The 20,235-nt window shown below is 45.6% G+C and overlaps 1 protein-coding gene across 1 annotated transcript in view; it reads left to right on the forward strand.

Annotated features, from left to right (window-relative positions):
- The window catches only part of SPAG9 (sperm associated antigen 9), a 2,727,931-nt gene that overhangs the window by 129,206 nt on the left and 2,578,490 nt on the right, over window positions 1–20,235 (forward strand). The window contains exon 2 of the mRNA XM_069654919.1: window positions 11,551–11,671. Coding sequence (XP_069511020.1) covers window positions 11,551–11,671 — 121 coding nt within the window. The remainder of the gene's footprint in view (window positions 1–11,550; window positions 11,672–20,235) is intronic.

Genomic DNA, 20,235 nt, shown 5'->3' on the forward strand with positions numbered 1-20,235 from the left:
TTCACATGTGAACCCTCCCTCCAACCCCTATGCGGCTCTTCTCTTGGTCCTATTGCTACTTTACGTGCTACCAAATCTGAGGATGGCTGCCAGAGGTGGGACTTAGGTAGATGGCAGTCATTGGCTTGGGGGCAGTATGACCCAGAGACCATTGATTGGTTATTAGTAGAAAGACAGTTCAGAAACGAAACTGAAACTGAATTTTTTTTTTTCTTTACCGAGGATTCCCAGCCTGATGACGGGGAATATTCATGAGCATGTGAATCCATGCCAGACCCCTGCTGGAGAACAACAGTTACAGGTAAGTAACTTGTTCCTTCACCACCGAAGGTCCTGATAGCTGAAAACCAAACTGTCGTCTCGTGCTAGGAAAGCTGGAGAGTGTGCTTTGCTCTAGAGTCCCACCTTGTCCCTTGTTCCAAACGTGGGGAAGGGTGACTGCCCCCCCCCCCCCCCAGCTACCACATCCTGACGTATCATTTATGAAGACTTCTTTCTTTCTTGTGAACACTATTCCACACAAAGGATTGACAAAAGTTTTTGTTTTTAGTATAGGCCCTTTTATTCGAGAGGACGGCACTAGGACTGCCTTATTATTATTTGATGGCCGTAGCTTTCTCCCATCTTAGATTTAGATTAAGCGTTTTTCAAACCTGCACATACAGTTTATTAAACACCCTTGAACTGTGATCACGTGTCCGTCTTTACTGTTGTCACCATGAGTTCCTTTAACGTGGTGTCATGAGTGGGATATGATTCAACTGATTTAAAAAAAAAAAAACATGCTAATAATTGTGGTACCACCGGAAGGGGAAAATAAAATAATTGACCACCTAGATTCTGACCGCGTATCCACACTGAAAGAGGTGGTGTTCTCTCAATTACTTATTCCACCTAGTCAACAGGATCTATTTTTTAAAACCCAGGCATTGCTAGACACCCTTCCTCTCTCCCATTACAACCTCGGGACCGAATAATCCTCGAAGTGCGACCTGTTTTCTTTTATCAGACCTAGTGCTCCGAATCCCCCTCCCTCCGAGCTTTTTTTTTCTCCACAGTATCCAGTTTTCATCTTTTGCGGGACCATCAGGGCTAGAAACTAATTTACTCCTTTGACAGACACAGAATCAGAAGATTCTGAGGATTTTAAAACCTTACCCAAAGGAACCAAGTGTTGTTTATTTTCTGATTCGGACACCACAGAGGGAACGCTTACACCCCCGGATGAAATGGCCGACTTAGCCAATGTCATCGCCCCATCAGATAGATGCCGAAAATAGACTCCAAGAAAACAGACTCCAAGAAAACGTAACTAAATTAAGTTGTAAACAAGGCCCTTACTACCCCAGGGTGTACTTCAACCATATTTTAAAGGCAAAGATTTGGGAAATGTTTTCCTAAACTTCGAACGCCTAGCCGAAACAACTGGGATGGGAAGAAAATCTGCAAATACGCTATTTGAGTCCCTTGTTGAAAGGTGAACTCCAAACTTCCTATCAACTGCTCAATCTTGCACAGGGGAGGCACCTTTCTATCCATCAAGGAAGGGTTGCTAAAGAGTAGGGGAGACCTGTAATTTCTATCGGCAGAAATGACGGGCCATTAGGTTGAACCCGGGAGAGACTCCTTTAGAACTACGTGAATGAGTTAAAATGCTAAAGATGAAAGTAGAAAAGAGGAATTAAAAGGAAGCGGACAACCTCCTCGGATCTGTTTTTCCTGTAGAGAAACTGGATATCTGGCTAGACACTGTCTAAAGAATATGAAGGACAAACCTGTGGTAATAGGCTGTTTTGAAGGGCGAAGAATGGGAAGAACCTGAGAAAGAGCTGGAGACCTTCAGCATCTGTTTATGACAAACTCCCACAGAGTTCACATATGAAAAGGCTTGGGTAAACGGGAGGCAGGTAAAGGCCTTGATCGACTCCAGTAGTAAGCAAACTGCTATGCATGCCAATTTAGTTAAAACAAAAGATCTGAACAACACGGCCCTAGTTAGAGTGACATGTATACATGGAGACAATGAAATATACCCTAAAATACCAGTACACATTGAAATCTGAGCTGAGTCTTCCGCAGTGTCATCAGCCATAATTCCCGGGCTCCCCGAAGTTTTTCTGGGGCTGGACTTTCCCATCTTCTCTACTCTCTTACAGGAATCTCCACCCCTCTTTGGGGATTGTCTACCCCATCAATCCTGGCAGACGAACAACTACTACTCCCAAAATTCTTCAACATGGGACTGGGCAAACTGAGCCCATGAAACCCAATACAACCTCTAAAACCCAATTCATGGGCTACTGCAGAGAACCCGGTGAAACCACTCCAACTCTTTCTACACCAATCACGACCAAGCAGTGGAATATGCAAGAGTTCTTGGATATCTCCCGTCCCTGTTCTCTTCCAGGTCTTAAGAAAAAGAAACCTAGACAAAGTACAGGCATATTCACCTCGCCTAGGGGTACGATATGTGCGCAACCTGAAGGTCTCACTTTCAAGTCCCCTGAGATCTGTCATCCTGGAGGCCAGGACACTGCCATCGCTATTGGATCCAGTTCCTGAGAGTGGACTAGTAAGCGAATATCACCTGGATGAGGGGTCCTCGTTGTTAAGATGGATTTCTAAACTCTGACCTGGTGGGCAGAAGTTGAAAAGGCCAGCCTAGTGTCTTGGCCCTGGCACTAGGGGATCACCAGTTAGTGTTAAAAGTACTCACCGGTCCCAGGCGCTCTCGGACCCAAACTTCGCCAATTCAGTCCACTTCGTTTGCAGGTTCGAACATGACAAAAAGGACGTCTCAGTGGCTTTCAGTTCCTGAGATACAGTGAGGTTCCCAAACGGGACAGTGGCGATTTCTCTGCTCCGGGTGGATGAATCGACCTGGTTTCACTGCAGCAGGTTTCAGGGGCAAGAGGGTCACAAATGCAGCGCACCTGCAAGGGTCGTTGCCCCGGCAGGGCAACACGGTAACTGCGTATGCATCGGTCCTGGCGCACTTGTCTCACTTCAGACCTGGGAACACCAAGTGTCCGGATTTCGGTGTGAGGGTGACATGGACACAGATCTAGCAGTATACCAAGTTTCAAGGGCCTCCTCGAAACTGCGGCGATGACACAGCAAAGTAACTGGGTAAGCTGGTCAGTCCACTGGTTGGCCCAGGGACACTTCTGAGAAAGCTTACTTGCAGGTTTTGATGAAGGTGCCGAGGATAGTTGGTCCCACTATTCCAATGGGTTGAAGCATCTTCGCAGACCACCTAGGACGACGGATGCAGAGGGATCCCACGGGACGACAGCGGGCTCAGGGTGCCAAACCTTCCAGTGGGTCACCAGAGGTTCCTCGACTCTGCTTCGTAGTTTCAGGATACTTGGATCCTATCCTTCGTTCAGTGAGAACTCCAGCGATCGACATGGTATGGGTGTTTTTGGCCTCCTCTTATCCAAAGTTCCCTTCGCGCCAAAACAAAGAGGACCCAATGGGAGATCTGCTCACAAACACACACTCCACACGTGGAACAATCACAGACCACGGTCGTCCCAGTCATTCAGGGCACTCCAGACTCTCTGGCACCCAGGATTTGTATTGGACTCAGACAGTCCAGCCCACATCCTGGAGGCATACACACAAGGCATGCACAAGCCCGCGAAAGCATGGTGTTTCGCGGGAAAGTGCATGACTACTTAAAGACGAACCCGGGTCGACTCGACCTGGGGAAGGGGCAAGATGGCCAAAGGACAGGACAAAGACCCTTGTGGTATGGCCATTTTGGAGTCAGGCCAACTATTTGTGACTAACGCGGTAGGAAAGGGTTAAAAAATAATTCGAAAAGATAGCTGCCACCAGCCCTGTCCATGGCACATCTGCACATCTCACCAAAAGTCCTTCAGGAGTTTCTAAGGCCTTTGGAAAATGACTACAGACCCAAGTACACTGTACTGGAAGGTACATTGTGTACTTGTTACATGTTGTATAAAAGTTGCAACATGGGAAAAGGACTAGGGGAAACAAAGTCTCCCAGTACTGACTGTCTTAAGGGCATGTCAGTTTCCCCATTGAAAGTGAGTGAAAGCCCAGAGGAGTGCAGCTGAAGGCTTTGATTCTCTGGTGTCTAAACAGCAGCAAAAAGTTTGGCAGTGTACACATGGAGGGAAAATTGCATGCAATTATGAAATCTTTCCTAACACTCGGAGTGGAAGTAGAACACCGACGGGTGGGACGTGGTTTCCCCCTTCTTCTAACACTTTTCCCCCCATTCCACCACATAGGATACTCAAAATCTCTACCCCCCCACCCCCTTTTCAGACGCAAAAACTTTCGCACACCACGAAAGACAACGGACTAACAATAGAACCATTTACCTGACATGTCCCAAAACAAGGGTCGGGCAAAGTCCGGCAATAGACTAGAATCACACACCTGACCACCCTTTCCCTTCCTGACAGGGATAAAAGGCGGAGCACATAGAGTGCAAGGCAGACGGCACGACAGAACAGCTATCCAAGCACAGCATTTCAAGAGGAGGAGAAAGGCAGCGAGAACCGAAAGGGTGACTAGGAGAGAAGCAACCCTGCCCTTTCTGACCAAGACCCGCAAAGCCTCCCTGAAAAGAATCGTAAGACCGCGAAAACAGGGAGAGACGCTTGCTACCGTGGTACCGGCCCAAAGACAAGAAAAGCCAAGCGGTTCATCACAGCCGTTGAGACGAGGGGAGAGCCGATAAGAAACCGAACTGTGTTGAACAAAAGTCGAAAAGGGCAAAGTAAAGAAAGTTAAAAAATCTGAGGCCATAAAGGAAAACTAGCTGCAGAGCGGTCGGGCACAGCATGGGTGCTCATTCGAGAGACTCTGGTCGGCCCCACGTTTTTTGAAACTACTGATACCAGACGGCCCTAGATGAGCCGGAAGGAGAAGATCAAAGTGGTCATACAGGGGTCTAACAAAACCCCCTGTACAGTCTAAAGTATTTAACCTGCATGGAATTGAAAAGTTAAGGGAGCTGAATCCCGCACAGTGAGAAAATTGAAAGGATTGTGCGATTGGCAACAGTGAAACCGATGGAGGGATGCCGATTAAAAAGGGGCAAAGACTGAAGTCCCAAGGAACAGTTTGTTGACGGGAGTGAACCCGGCAGAGGGTTGTCCACAGTGAAATGTATAAAAAGAAATGAAGGCTTGTGAATGCCACTGGGGAAATTGTTGTGTGAAAAACTTTAGTGAACCCGATAGAGGAAGGCTGATATACGAGAGGGGTCTGATCCCGGAAGAGGGCGACTTGGGTGAAGAATCATCACTCTAACGGCAATCAGAAAGGAACTTTTTGTTTGCTATTTTGAACACATCAGTTCCTCTGAGGCAAGAGACTTTTTGTATAAATGAGACTTCACCACCGAAGGTCCTGATAGGTAAAAACCGAACTGTCTTCTCGTGCTAGGAAAGCTCGAGAGAGTGCTTTGCTCTGGAGTCCCGCTTTGTACCCTGTTCCAAACGTGGGGAAGGGAGACTCTGGCTCCACAGCATGATATATCATTTGTGAACACTTCTGTCTTTCTTTCTTTCTTGTGAACACTACCCCAGACTCTTTTGTATTTAGTTGCAAGGATTGGCAATGGTCCTTTTTTAAGCATAGGCCTTTTTATTATTTGATGGTCCTAGCTTGCTGCCATCTTAGATTTAGATTAGGCGTTTTTCCAACCTGCACATACAGTTTAATAAACACCCTTGAACTGTGATCACTTGTGTCTTATCTTTACTGTTGCCATCATGAGTTCCTTACAGCACCCACAGTTCCCACTCCATCAGTCCTCAGACAGGGACTCCAGGAAGGTGCGTTCTTAAGCCGGCTCACAGAAAAAAGTGAGTCTTGTTATCATGGATGACTCTCAGCCCCACGCTCCCTGAGCAAGCGTTTGAATGCCAAAAAGGACAATCTGCCCCTCTGAACCGAAAGGGATAAAAACCAGATAAAAAGACACTCTGGATTCTTTGTATTGTAGGTCCACCATTTCTCGTGCTATACGGATGATACCTTCAGTCCCGATAGTTAAGTACCCGTGCAATGACTGGGTTTGGTTCTGCCCGAGCCTGGGCTTCAGTGCAGGCACATGGTTCACTCTCTGAACCATCAACTGGGAGGAATGCGGGGGGTTCCCCAAAATCGCCTTAATAAAGGATTCCATAAACAGGTCCATGTTCTACCTCTGAATAGATTACGGGATCCCCACAACTCTTAGGATGTAGCAGCGAGATCTCCCCTCCAAATCCTTTCTTCTTGCAGATTTCCTTCATCTTCCGCTGCAGCGTGCGGATAGCCTGGGTCACCTCGGCACTCGTATCTTCCAGTACCCCCCCTGTATTCAACCTCCCTGAGGCGACCACTCTTTCTCAATACGCTCCTGCATGCGGTCTGTTTTGTAGACACCATTCTGTCTAGCTTGGTGTTGACGGAACACAGCGCCAAGCCCTCTTTCTGGGTAAACTGCAGGATTCCCTGCCTCTTCCATCCAGGAACCACACACCTTTGCTGAAAAGGGGCACCTGCCACCCCAAAGCCGCTAGATGGTGAGCCCCAAGCTGCAAATGCCCCTCAAAACGCCACCAGCCTACCTCCAGCCACAGTCCAGGATACAAATGTTTTCAAACGGGCCCACCCAACCTGCCACCGCAGACAAATAATGGTCCAATAAAGCATGAGCAGAGGCCCAGCAGAAAAGATGGTGGGAGATCCTTGCATGATGGCAGTCCAGCATCCAAGGCGTGCACCTAAGCATTCCCACTCTGCAGCTCCACTAGCTGACAGCACTGCTGCCCAAGGGCCTCAGGCCTGTACAGGCCCACACACAGTGCTCTTCAAAAGAAAGGCTCTGGGGTGATACCTCCTCACTCCTGGCTGCTGGGTGGAGATGAACCAGCCCGCTTCTCTGCTTTGTCACTGGTCGTGCGTGCACTCCAGGGGAGCCACTCACCGTGAGCCCACACCTTTAACTCCGGGCTCGGCAACACACCACTGCCCAAAATGTTAGCCACCAACGTTTAACCACTTCGCTGCACACAATATCCTGTGACCCATGCAGGAGAACGCCCTCAGTCAGCTACCCCATGTGGCCAAGCTTAGTCCATTCTGGGCTCCACACTGCTTCACTGCGTTCCCAGCAGCCCTGCCACCATTTTCAACCAAAAGCGGGCCGCCGCTTCTCTGGGACTTGCTGTAGCAGACACAGTTATCAGCAGCACGTTACGCCTGCTGTTGCAAAGTGCTGGCCTCCTCCGCCAGTCCTTTACTCGCAGAATTCAGCAGGTTTCGGCCATCTCGTGCGCAAGCGCCCCCAGGAATGTTTGTTTGACTTTTAAACAAGCCCTAAAAGAAGCCTTGAAAGAAGTACAGGAAACTGTCCAAAGTTAGCCAACGGCTGAACCAACAGAACCATTCTCCTGGTTCTTTCACCTATATTGTTAAATCAGAAACTAAGGCAAAAAGTTACTAAACAGATTTTATTATTTTATTTATTTACTGCTTTCGTCAAATGCTTTACAAAGTTATAAACAAACAGTACAATAAATGAAAATTATGGAAACCATCAAATTAAACTGTGGAAAGAGAGAAGGTGAGCTTTTAGTTCAGAACGAAAAATGTTATAGGTAGGAGAAGCACTAATATGAAACGGAAGAGAATTCCAATTCTTAGGAAGAGGAAGTGAAAGTACAAACGAGAGGAAGCACAAGGTGGTTTAGGAACAGAGAAGAAATAGAGATTCAGAATGTAAAGCGCAAGAAGGGGAATGAGAAACCAAGGATCAGCGAGAGTAAGGAGACCATGATCGTGCTTTGTAGTCAAAAAAGTGAAAATGAAAAGTATGCTATAGTTCAAAAGAAAGCATGGAAGCCGAACGAAGAGAGGGAGTTGCAGAAGAACGCCAAGGTAGCTGAAAAACAGCGGAATTAAACACAAGATCGTAAAGGAGTGGAGTCTTAAGGAGGCTGAAAATAAGAACTTAAAAGTAATTAAGACAAGAAAAAAACCAGTGAGTAGATCAAGATTTTGGTTGCCTGAAACGAAAGAAAAGCCCAAACGCATCTGAGATGAAAAGGAGCACTATTAGAAATATGAAGGGAAAATCAAAGAGGAGGGTCACAACGCCAAGATTCAGAGCAGAAGAACAAAATGAAAGGAAATATGGGGGGAAAAAAGATCAGAAAGAGGGTGAACAGGGGACGGAGAGGAAGAAGGAAAGAAAAGAACCTAGCAAAATGAATCTTTATTATGAAGAGAAGAAGGGAGTGCAGAATAGGAGAAAAAGATCTGGGAATCGTCAGCATAGGAGTGACAAGACAAGTTAAATGAAGACAAAGGATTATAAATAGAAAAGAGGCCCTAGAACAGAACCCTGTGGAATTCCATAGAACAGTGGCTAGGAAGAAGAGAACTGATCAGCCCAAGAGACAGAATGTGTAATCGGAGAGATGAGTTAAACCACTTGAGAACAGAGCCAAATAGTTGAAGTGTTGATGAAGAAAGCAGAATGGTGTGATCAATCGTAGCAAACAAAGCCGAAAGATAAGAATAGAAGATAGCCTGTTGTCTAGCAGAAAGTTTTGTGCCCTGTACCTCTTGCCAGACGCTGCTGCATGAAAAGGAGATGTATCCAGAAAGGAGTTGCTGCCTGGATGAAGGAGCCTGGTCTACCCTGCAGCACTGCCTGCCTGGAAGTTGCCTGAAGAGCCTGTAGGAAACTGAGTTGCCTAGGGTGGAGAAGGAGAGAGTACCCCTACAGTCAGGAAGGTGAAAGAGCTGACCTGCCTGAGAATCCTGGGAAGAGGCTAAGGCAAAACCTTGCTAAGATCCCGGTAAAGAGACCAGGACAGATGCAGGACTCGTGAGAGGAAGTGGGGCGACAATCCCAGTCCCCTGAGGACGTGAGAGGCAAAGAAGAAAGAGAAGGAATGTAATGAAGATAGACTCCTGAACGGGAGGGAGGGTGAGAGGGACGGAGGGAGCGAATGTGAGGGAACGAGAGGGAGAGGTTGGACAAGTGAATTGGAGAGAACTCGAACCAAAGCACAGGAACCAACTGATTTCCTCGCAGACGAGGTCCTGCACCTAGAAGACAACAGGACTCAGTTTGATTGCTTTGCGTAAGTGGCCCTATAGTTTGTCTATCCGAGGAAGCTGTAGGAGAAAACCTTCTTTTGGACTATTAGACTTTGGTTATTCAGGGAAACCTTTAAGTTAGCTATTCTACCCTCCATACCTTTCACCCAAGGGAAAGGCTTTGTTTATATTTATTGCACCCTTTGGTCTAGTTAATCTGGCCACTCACTTTCAAGGAACTTTTCATTCAGGAAACCTTAATTTTAAGTTAAAGGATTAGTTGTGATGGGCAAGCTTTTTTACTTTAGTGGTTTTAGTACTTTTGTGCACTTTTTGACTTTATAGGTGAAGTAAACCTTCAGTTTGCGTTTTTCACTCGGATGGATTTCTAAAGCATTTACGTTTAAACATTTTGCCTTATTCTTTCAATTATCATTTTGCCTTATTCTTTCAATTCTGTTTTGATAACACCTGCTTAATAAAGTAATTTCTGTAAAAAGAGCCTATGTCTGAGAACTTTCTGTTCGTCATGTCATCGCCCTCATAACAGTCCCATGATATATCTACTTCAAAAAGTAGGTATGTTAATAAAAGCCTGTTTTTTTTGCATATACACAGTAAAAACACAATTTGCGCTCCATTTTATTGTCTGCAAAAAATTTATGAACACTGATATACACAGATTTTTACATTTTGTAAAAACACCACGGAAATTGACAAAACATAAGCACTGAAAAACAGAAACCCTAAGCACATCTCGAGCCCATCATGCAACCACACATCATATGTATTTAGTTCCGTTCATCGTCCGATCTGAATACTGCTATCATGTTAAAGGTTCACTTTAAAATGATCTATACGCTCCTGTACTTCGTTCACACTGATCTACTAATAAGCGCAGTTAAACATACATCCGTGCTACAACATACTCCATTACCATCACTATCATTAACCCTGTTTCATCATGTATCTAACACCTTTCTCTATCTCATCCCACTCAGTTTCCTTCTTGCCAAAAGATTATGGTGTGGAGGAAACCGGGTGGTGTCGCACAAAATGTCACCTCTCTTGACAAGATCGGGTGGTGTAAGCCCACTAGTTTGGTCTCAGTATTAATATCACTTAATATAACCTCACATGTACTTGAAATTTGCTTTTCAAGCTGTGTGTGCCATTTTTACAAGCTCAGTAGATGATGCATTTCAATAGTCTGCAGGACAGTAAGATAACATTCAATACTAGATCCCCCCTCTTCCCGTGTGGTGGATTGCTTTGGTCCTCCCTTTCATGCCCCCTGTCAGCAGTTCTAAGAATAACGATCAGAGGCTAACTGGGGTTGCCTTGGGGTACTTTTTACAGGACATGAAATGCTGATTTCTATTTAATTGCAGATCATGCACAATTGTAATGCATATCATGAGTGTATGGTGTGACAAGGTCAAGACTTTGGCCTTGTCAGCAGGGGCTAAGCACCCCTCCCCATGTGCTCAAGAACAAAGACTGACAATGCCTTCTGAAAGCACCATCTACATCACACCAGAATTCGTACGCCAGTGAGGAACCGCCACAGCTAGGGAGGAGGGTAGTGAGCAATGGGGGTGATCCTATATTCCCCACAAAAACATTAAAAACGCTTTCAGTGTCTCAAAGACTTGCAGTGTATTTTGTGCCACCTGTGACTATGAAAAAAGAAAGTGCATGGTTTGAGTTGCTTTGTGTTTCTGCCCTTAATACAATTTGGAAAACGTATCGTTAATGCGTTATTTTATAGAAACAAAATGAGTTAGCCAACACATACCTTTTCTTAGATTTAGCAAAGCACATTGGTAATCTGTGATGTAACATATCCTATTAACAGTAGGCAAATTGAGCATTGTGTCACCAAATAATTGATGATCGGGAACTAAAATGACAAATTGAGTGTATTAATGTGCCACTCCTTTCATTTAGATGACAGGCAAGATCAAACCTGGTGTAATGTAAATGTGGAACTTTGTTGAGTGGGGAAGGGGATGTGTATATACTAAGGGACTACATGTTCTTTCAAATAGTTTGAATTCAGTCGGCAGAGTGGGTATAGATGGATGACCACTAGTGACAGCATTCTATATTCTGTGTGCTGAATGACCTCCACTCACAAACCGTGGTGAGTGACTAACTGGTTAGTAGTGCAACATTTGAACGTTTGAATCCTGTAATTGGGGACGGGTGTGTAGCTGTACTTACATTTGTCTTCATTACCAGACATTCTGGTAATAAGTGTTAAATGGAAAAATAATATTGAGTTTAGCCCATTTTTATGAACTTGCGTTCAGTGTTTTATATTCTGTTGGGTATGATTCAGAAAGTATTGTCTCAGTAGTGATGTAAATTTAAAAGGGTGGAGTTGTAAAAGGTGTATGACTTGTGTAAGAATTGCATAAATACTTTACTTTCAGTTAACTTTATCATAAATGTGTTTTTCAGAAATTCATTGAATTTGAAGATTCTCAAGAACAGGAAAAAAAAGATTTGCAAAGCAGAGTGGAGGATTTAGAATCGCAGACACGACAACTAGAATTAAAATCAAAAAACTATGCTGATCATAGTAAGTTTATAAAGAAAATCATTCTTTGACTTGCACATTCATGATGGTCTGTTACAATGTGATTTTCGGGTTTAAATGTTTCCGGGATATTCATTCTTTTTCACAATCAAATTCAGACTTTTATGTATTTATTTTGCACACTAAGAAAAATGTTAGGGTGTCCCACTAAACTTAAAAATGACTTTTATAAATTGTGGCCCATCGTTTAACTGTTAAGCTACATATAGTTCTTCTTTTGTGTTTTGAAGATCAGGTTAGTTTAAAGTAAGTGTTCAAGTGGTGCTTGGCTCCATAATGTCTTTTCCGCTGGGATCCAAGAAGCCTCCTTACCTCCCACTGCCTCCTAGCTAATCAATTAACCTAAAAGCACCCCTCTTGTCTCTTACTCTACTCTGAATGTTCCAGACAACCTCAGGTTTCACAAATTGTCCTACCCTTGCATTTGAGTCAGTTGGAACACACTGGTTACAGATAGTTCTTCCCTTGAACCTGATTTCGTTCCTCATCAGAGTTCTCTTTAGAGAACAGAGTAACCTGTTGTCTGTTCTGAAACTAGAAACACTGAGCATTCCCCTCGGTTTTACATAGTTTCCTGCTGTTCCTTGTTTCATTACAACACTGGTTATCTTCACTGTGTCACGACGTTTTGTAAATTTGGCTGATCTTGCACTTCCCTGATCAACACTTGTAGCCATGACTGTGCCACTGGAACACCAATTGGCATCCGTTGTGGACTATTTAGAAGTCATGCACCACCATGCCACTTCCCTGACAGTACTTAACATATTTTTGTCTTCACTTTCCGTTTGCAAATCTTTGGTACGTCCTTATTTAATTTCGCAAACTAAATATCCCATAATGCACCTTGTGGCAGTTCTCATTCCCTAGCTATTCTATGCAGCAGTCTTTGAACTACAGTGCCCAGAAACCTTAGAGATCCCTGCTGCTTTCACTTGCCCAGGAACAGCAAGGGAAGAGGCAGATTACCTTCAGGTGTGGTCCTCCAGGTGCTGCTAATGGCCCTGCTTCAGCACAGGGCAGGTCGGTATTGATGCAGCTGCCTGCAAGAGCACAGGCATGTTGCACTGAGTTTGCTCTCATCCCCTTGTGCTTTGATCCTTGGATTTCTGCTGCGCTGTGTTGCTTCCAGAACCTTCTCCTGTTCCAGTGCCCTGCGCTGGCTGGCTGCCTGCTTTGCAGCCCTGCTACTCTGCCTGCACTGCCCTGCACCTCTGTGCTTCTTGCACTGCAACCCTGTTCCCCTGCTTACAATCTCTTGCCCCTTGCTCTCTACCACCAATTAACTTGTTCCCTGCCTGCAGTTCTTTGTTCTGTGCCCATAGTCTTTAGTTTCCTAGATTCTGTTAGAGAATTCTCTGTTAGGGCTAATTTCCCAAACCTAGTGAGTCCCCCAGCAGCTTTGCTGGATTTTTGGGGTTTATTTTTTTTTCTCCTGCTAAGAGTGAGACTCTTTTTCTCCCACTCTTAATCATTATTTGAGATATCCTTTGACTTTGTAATGTGTTTAATGGGCTATGGGGGTCTTTTACTCCATAGGGTTTCATGTAATTTTGGTAAGTGTGTTACACAGCACCCTCCGTGCAGTAACACAGGGGTGTCATAGTGACCCTCAAACATAGACTCCATACCCTGGGACTGACTACTGTCTCCCGGGGCATGTAAAGTCACCACTGACTTTACTAGTCTTAAATTGGGAACAGAACCAGTACAAACCATCATATTGTGGAAGTACTGGTAGGGGTAATTAGATTGCCCCTGGGTCTGTTTTTTGAAGGGGCACTGTGCAGTCCCCCCTCGTCGAGTTTCTGTCATGATGCCTACCCCCGGGGACCCAGACCAGGTACAGCAACCCCGGAAGCAGGCATCAAGTTATTTTGAGCAAGCCCAAAAACCCCTGCTAGGGGCTGTTCGGGTGCAGTCCTGGCGCCTATGGCGCCAGGCTCATATGGAGAGTCAGTCTCATAGAATAGAACTTACCTGATGCAGACCATGCTGCAAGAGCTCCAAGCCAAATGAGGCTTGGAAGGGACTATTTTACTTATGGACTATTTTTTACTCGGGCGGGGCTGGGGAGGAATACTTACCTGGGACTACTTTGGAGGCTATTTAAACCACGCCTAAAGAGCAGCACACGCTTCGCGTTATTCTGCATCCAGCAGCGTAACGCTCACCGTGCCTGCAAGCCTGCATCCAGTCTTCTGCCACGCCCGCCTCGAGTTTGGAGCTCCTAGAAAAAGGAAGAAAGCAGAGAGAAAAGTTTAGAACAAGAGCAATACCTTTGATCCTTACCTGAATTCCCGATCCATCGCATCTTCGAGCTGGAAGAAAGAAGTTATTTTATGCGCGTCGCGTCGCCTCGCCTGCTGCAGCGCCGCACTGAACTCACCGGCCTTCGCATCATCTTCACATTCCACCGCATCCTCCTGCATGTTCCCGCAGCATTCCGGCACCTAAGGAGTAGACAAGAACAGCAAGGTGAGCCAAGGTAATACACAGAGGAATATTAGTTACCCCCCCATAGACTTACCTGATTTTAATACTGGGGGTACTATTCCTCTTCACGGGTCGGCGCAGCTTCCACTGCATCTTCGCCGAACCCCGGCCCCTAAGGGGAAACAAAAGGACAGCAAGTTGAAACAAAAGGACAATCAAGGGGAACCCTCCTCACCACAATAGACTTACCTGATTTTACCGCCGGAGGTATTATTCCCCAAGACTTCATACTTTCTCTCAGCGCCTGATTAAGGGAGAAAGCAACAGGTTACATATTGACATTATTTATCAAACTTTTTGGGAAATACAAATCCTTACCAGAATATTACCGATTGCCACGAGGAACTCTTCACTAGGGTCAAGCTGCAATCTGCAGGGAATCGGACAAGAGTGAAAGTCAGGCATTTGAACTCTTACGAACTACATACTTTTCGGAGTCAATATTGTTCTGGAACTCACCAATTCCTTCAAGCCAGTGACGCAATTGGTTATCAACGCGCCCCTGTGCTCAATGCAGGATGGAGAGCTCTATCTTTTCAAACCATCAGGTGAGACTATAAGAGGGGACATCAAAGGTGATCTGTGGGGAGAACAGAAGGGGTGGAGGGGAATTTACACTCAACTCCACGGGTGGTTAATTCCCTTTCTCCATTTGCAGAAGAATATTCCTACGGGCCAAGCAAATGAAGCTAGGTGGGTCAGTCCAGTCCGTCATCCCGGCCCTACGCGTCACATTGGTGGAGACCGCAGCTGTCCAGTTCAGACCGACGCCTCTGTGGGAGCCAGGTGAGCGTAAGTTTCTGGCTGGTGGCAGTGGTTACCACACGAAATATTCCACCGGAATATTTCCTATGGGATTTTCCCATTCATTTTAAACGCACCACTTTTTGGTGCTATGTTAAAGATACCGCCGGGTTATTTATTTAATATTTATTCCCCGGTTGGGTCTTTTTGCCAGGACTCGGTTTTAAAATGGCGTTTGTGTTCGCCTCTGTAACTCCAACCCAAGTCGAGCCCTTTGTTCCACTTTTTGGCGGGCTTCTCCACAGAAGCCTCAAAAAGTGGTGCCACTCTGTCTGGGTCTACAGGATGTGTGGGAGGGGGGGTTTAGGCACCCTGGACTGAGTTGCCTCAGCAACTCAAGTCACACTCTTGTGTGATTGGCCCAGTGGTGAGCCGCCCGGCTCACCACTTAGCATGTTTGAGTGACAGCTAGTACTGATGAATGTTTTCTGCATAAAAGCAGGGCTTTGGGGACTGGAACTTCAGAAGTCACCACAGGACCAAAGAATCCGAAGATGGAGAAGCTGAGCCGACCTGCAACGACGACACCACCGGTAGAGCCCTGCTGAACCGTCTCACCACTTCTCAAGATCTTCATCCCGGAGAGTCTTCTTCCTCTGAGCTGGTGGGGATAACCAGTTCGCCCTCTTTTTCGCCTTCCTGGATCGTCTCGTGGTCGAATCGCCTGTGCCAAGCACCCCGGCGGCCAGATAGCCACGCTTCACCACTACCGCGAATAAAAGGGTAGTACCTTTTTACCGGGAAACTCCGCGGCTGGTTTCTTCCCTGGCAGTGCAACGACCTCCAGCTTTCCTCCACGTCGAGATCTCCTCTTCCACTGGACGAAGCACCGACTTGCACCCGCTGCCATAACAACTGCCCAAGCTGGAGCTTTCTCACCATTTCAGGTACTGAGTCCCGCCTGGTCTCCCTTGCAACAGACTGTTCAAGGTGTCCCAAAAAATCCTTAACTTTCTATCCTGGGGTGACTTGGGACCTACTAACTAACTTTTCCTGACTTGAGCCAACCCTTTTTGAACTCTTTGCAATGACCCTTTAAAAGTACTATTCAACTGTGTGATCTTGGACACATTCCGCCTTGCTCTCTTCCAGTGGGCATGGCCTATGACTTTCTTTTCCTCAGTAGATTCTGCCTTTTCTGACTTTCTCTGGTTCTCCTAAAGTGTTGGTATTTTGTATGTTCCTAATGCTGCCTTTTTCCCCTCCCTTTTTAATTAACTTACTGGAGTGCCATTTTAGGTTAAGCGCTCACCTCTGTCTGAAAATAAGTGGTGTTTTAACTAAGACTTGTTCAATAAGTAATCGGGGATGTATATATATTAATAGTGACTGTGTTAGAACTTACTTGCCATATTAGTGTTAGTGTATTTTACAAAGTGTGTTTTTAAATAAATAATTATATACTTTCATACCCAAGCTCTGGTCAGTGTTTGCTTGTGCTTCTGTATTTTGGTACCTATCTTGTATACTCTATATACTGTCTAACTCTTCTTGAGAGAAGTCTGGCTGCTCAGCCACAGCTACCAGGTAAATCTGGGTGGTACAGACTGCTACAAATTGGGTTTACTACCAACACCTGTAGTCTTAAGCCTTTTGCAGTGGTCCCTAAGGGAACTGCACAGGTTTCTGCCCAACAGATGCCAGTCCTGAGTTTCCTTCTTACCAGTCTGCAGTTCAGTCCTTGTTATCCTAGTCCAGAGTTTTGGTCCTGAGTTTTCTTGTTCCTTGGCTATAGTTCAGTACGCTGTTCCTTGATTCTGGTCCTTAGTTTCTAGTATGCGGTTCCAGTCTCCTGTTCCTTTGCACTTAAATTCTTGCTTTTCCTCTTTCTTCTTGTTCTGTCTCGAACCTTGCTCACTTTGACTTCCTAGTCTTAGTTGGCATTCTTTTTTTACACATACAGCACCTGCGTGCTAACATACATCAAATAACAAAGAAAAACATTAACAGCACAGTGGAGCGGAATGCATCTTTTCTAATCTCAGTCTGTTAATGCATTACAGCTGGAGATTCAGTACCACATTGTGATTTGTCTCAAGAGGATAGTGCGCCTGACCTTTGAGCTATTATTTCTATATCATATCACCCCTCTTATACCAAGTGGCTCCATACCACATTTTACTGGCAGTTTATGGACTTCTAGGGGCGTGGTCAGGTTCTTCTTGCGATATTTGCAACTGGGCAATCAGGTAGTGAATATATGGTCCCCATAATGTCTCTAGCTTTAGCCTGGGGGTGCATTAGTCTGCCATACTCCATCTCCAAATCATTGCAGAACAGGATGTCGGCACACCATTGAACTGGCCTCAGAGATTGGGTCCCACCCCCACACCATTGCCACTTGTCTTTTGGCCAGGAGTAAAAGCAACCCGGTTAGTTTCCTCACACCTTTGGGGATACGTTTGGTGTAACCCAGTGCAGTCATTGGTTTTGGACCTAATCTCTCTCCCACTAAGTGTCTCAAAGGTCCCCTCCCAAAATGATCGAATCGGCAGGCTCCCCCATGCTAAATGTAAGAAAACGGCTGGCGTGGTACCGCATCTTGCACATCTGTCTTCTGGAAAGAATCTATGTAGTGAAACTTGAAATGGATCAGTTTAAATCTGGTGTGCCACTCTCCTCGTCTCTTCAAAGCAATAACTCCACGTCTCATCCGATATCTTAAATCTGAGTGAGACTTTCCATTTCTGAACAACAATCTGTAGAGCCGATGTTGAAGCTGAGAGATAGAAGCAGTCTAGAAGCCAAGGCAGTTTCTAGTGGTAGCTCTAAAACAGAAGAGGCAAAGAGGCCGCTCCTTTATTGTGGCATAAAAAGGAAGAAAAGGCCTTGCCTACCTGTGGAGTTCGAAAGTCTTGTCTTTAAGGTGCCTGATAAATCATCAAAATAGCAAGCAGCAGTAGAACTGACAGAACTGTAGTTGTGTATAATATTGTCAGAACACATTATATTGAAGGTGGTTGAAGCAGTAGTACACTGTGAAGCAAGGGAGCCTGCTTTCACAGTGCCATTAGCAGAATGTAGTTGCCAAGAGGAAAGCACCCGCCCTTGGAAGAAGCATCCCGACAAGTTATGACAAAGATGCTGCAGAAGTTACAAAAAGGACAGTCGATGAAGCAGAAGTGGTACTTTAGGTTTTGAACTTTGCCAACCTTCTCCTGGAAGGAGGTAATCCAGGATTACCAATGGTGCTGTTTTCCTTGTGGAAATTGGTAAGGGAACTTTTCAACCAAAGGAGAAAGAACTGTTACCAGTGCTTTTATGTTTGGATTAACTTGTTTGCTTTTTGAACTTTCAAGAACTTGTTCAAGACTTTACTTTTCTTTATGAAAGATTGACTTTGGACATTCCTGGGAAAGGAATCTACCCAGAACAAGTGGAAGCTATCCAAGTCACTGGTCATTTGGTAATCCTTTATTCATGTTGTTGTGATTTACTTTGAATGTTTTGTTTAGTGTGAGGGCCATTTTTGTGTATGCTAGGAGATTTTTCCTTGAAACCTAGAATAGGTAGGGACCTCACTGGTAGTGTAGGCTTAGTTAGGTTTTCTTTGCATTTTATTTTATTAATAACATGTCAAATGCTGAACTACAAGCTGTTGTCCCCCTCACGTTACTGACCCCTCACAGTAGTGAGAGGGAACTCCTACAATAAGCCATAAAAGTTTGAGATATGGGGGAAACATCCCTAAAAGGGAAAGGGGGTATGTGTCTTTACCAGATTATGATGCAATGTTCTCCCCTTTAGGGTCACCTCCCCCATGTGGTTCTCCCTCATATAGCCACCCCCAGGGTCAGAATCGGCTCCCCATGTGGCTGCCGTCCCCTGACCACATCGGGAGAGGCTACCTCTGGGAAAGGAGTGATGACATCGGTTTCATTACACAATCCTAAAGAAAAGATTACAAAAGTGTGCTTGTCAGGATGTAAAGACAAATCTCAAAAGTCCTATGTCCAAACCTATCCTAACCTGCACTCTGTCCCTACCGCTATTAGAAAGAAACAAATAACTCTACAGAAGATACCCGTATTCCCATGTCCTTTGTACTGGAATGGTTGTTGGTTTCTGGACTCCACCCAGGTATGTGTTATCCACAGAGTCTAAGATGGAGTGTCTATTCCAGTCATTCTTTCTTTTACATGGTTCCAACAGATATGTACAAGTGTCTTTCGTCCCGTCTGGGGTTAATTTGATCCATGTCCTTTGATCTCCTCCTTAAGCAAGGAGGTTGTTCCTGGTATTATTTACCAGGCAAGTCCGAGGCTTTTTGTCCAAGAAGGAGATGCTCATAATTCAGGTGGTCGCAGGTTTTGGTTCTTTTCATCCTGTCTTCAATTATGTGTTCTGGCACCTCGTCTTGGGGTATTGTTTCCCTCACCGCAGCCAGGAGTCTGCCTTGTCTTGGACAGACTTCTTGTCTTGGAGTTTTATTTCTCTTGTCCCACTTTTGATATACAGTAAATCTCACCCATACGGTATGGTTCAGTGCACACAGCCTAAGGGTGTGTTTTCTGGCAGCTCGCGTTGGGCCCTGGTTTCTCTCACCCTTCTTTGGATAATAATTGCTCTCACCCGGCCTGGGGTTATGGTTTTGTGGATCCCCACTGCCTGGGGTACGGTTTCTTACAGCCCGTGTTAGGTTTTGGCTTATCTTGACCCCTCAAGGACTATGGTTGGTCTCGCCTTGCTCTGGGTACGGTTCCAGGCACCCCGTCTTGGGGTATGGTTTTTTTGCGGTCCAATTTTGATTCAGGCTTCCCCTGCCAGCTCTAGGGATATGGTTTTTCTCACCCAGTGCTGGGGTATGTTTGTATGCACCCCGCATTGGGGTTATGGTTTCTTGTGCCTGCGTGGTGTTTTGGCTTTTCCCACCCCACCCTGGGGTTGGCTTGTTTGCACCCCACACTGGGATATGTTTTGCTGTTGCGTCCCTCTTTGGGCAGATGAGGAACATTGGTGTAGCCGTTGGTGGCTTCTTTGCCTGCTCTGGCCTGGCTGACCTCTTTCCTCTCTGATCGACCCTCCCAGGTCCAACTTGGGTCCTTCCTATCATCTATCTCCCTCTCTACCTGTGGTATTCCCCAGGGGGTCTACCCTCTCGCATACCTGGCAACTTTCGCCCACTGCATTGCCATTTTCTGCTCAAATTTCCAATGCTACTCTGACGACACTCAACTCATTTTCAGACTGCCCTTGGCCACCTCCTCTCCCTCTCTCCTCTCCGATTGCCTAACTGCCATTCAAGT

The sequence above is a fragment of the Ambystoma mexicanum genome, chromosome 3q (assembly GCF_040938575.1).
Source record: "Ambystoma mexicanum isolate Mex_15411 chromosome 3q, UKY_AmexF1_1, whole genome shotgun sequence".
Taxonomy (NCBI): Eukaryota; Metazoa; Chordata; class Amphibia; order Caudata; family Ambystomatidae; genus Ambystoma; species Ambystoma mexicanum.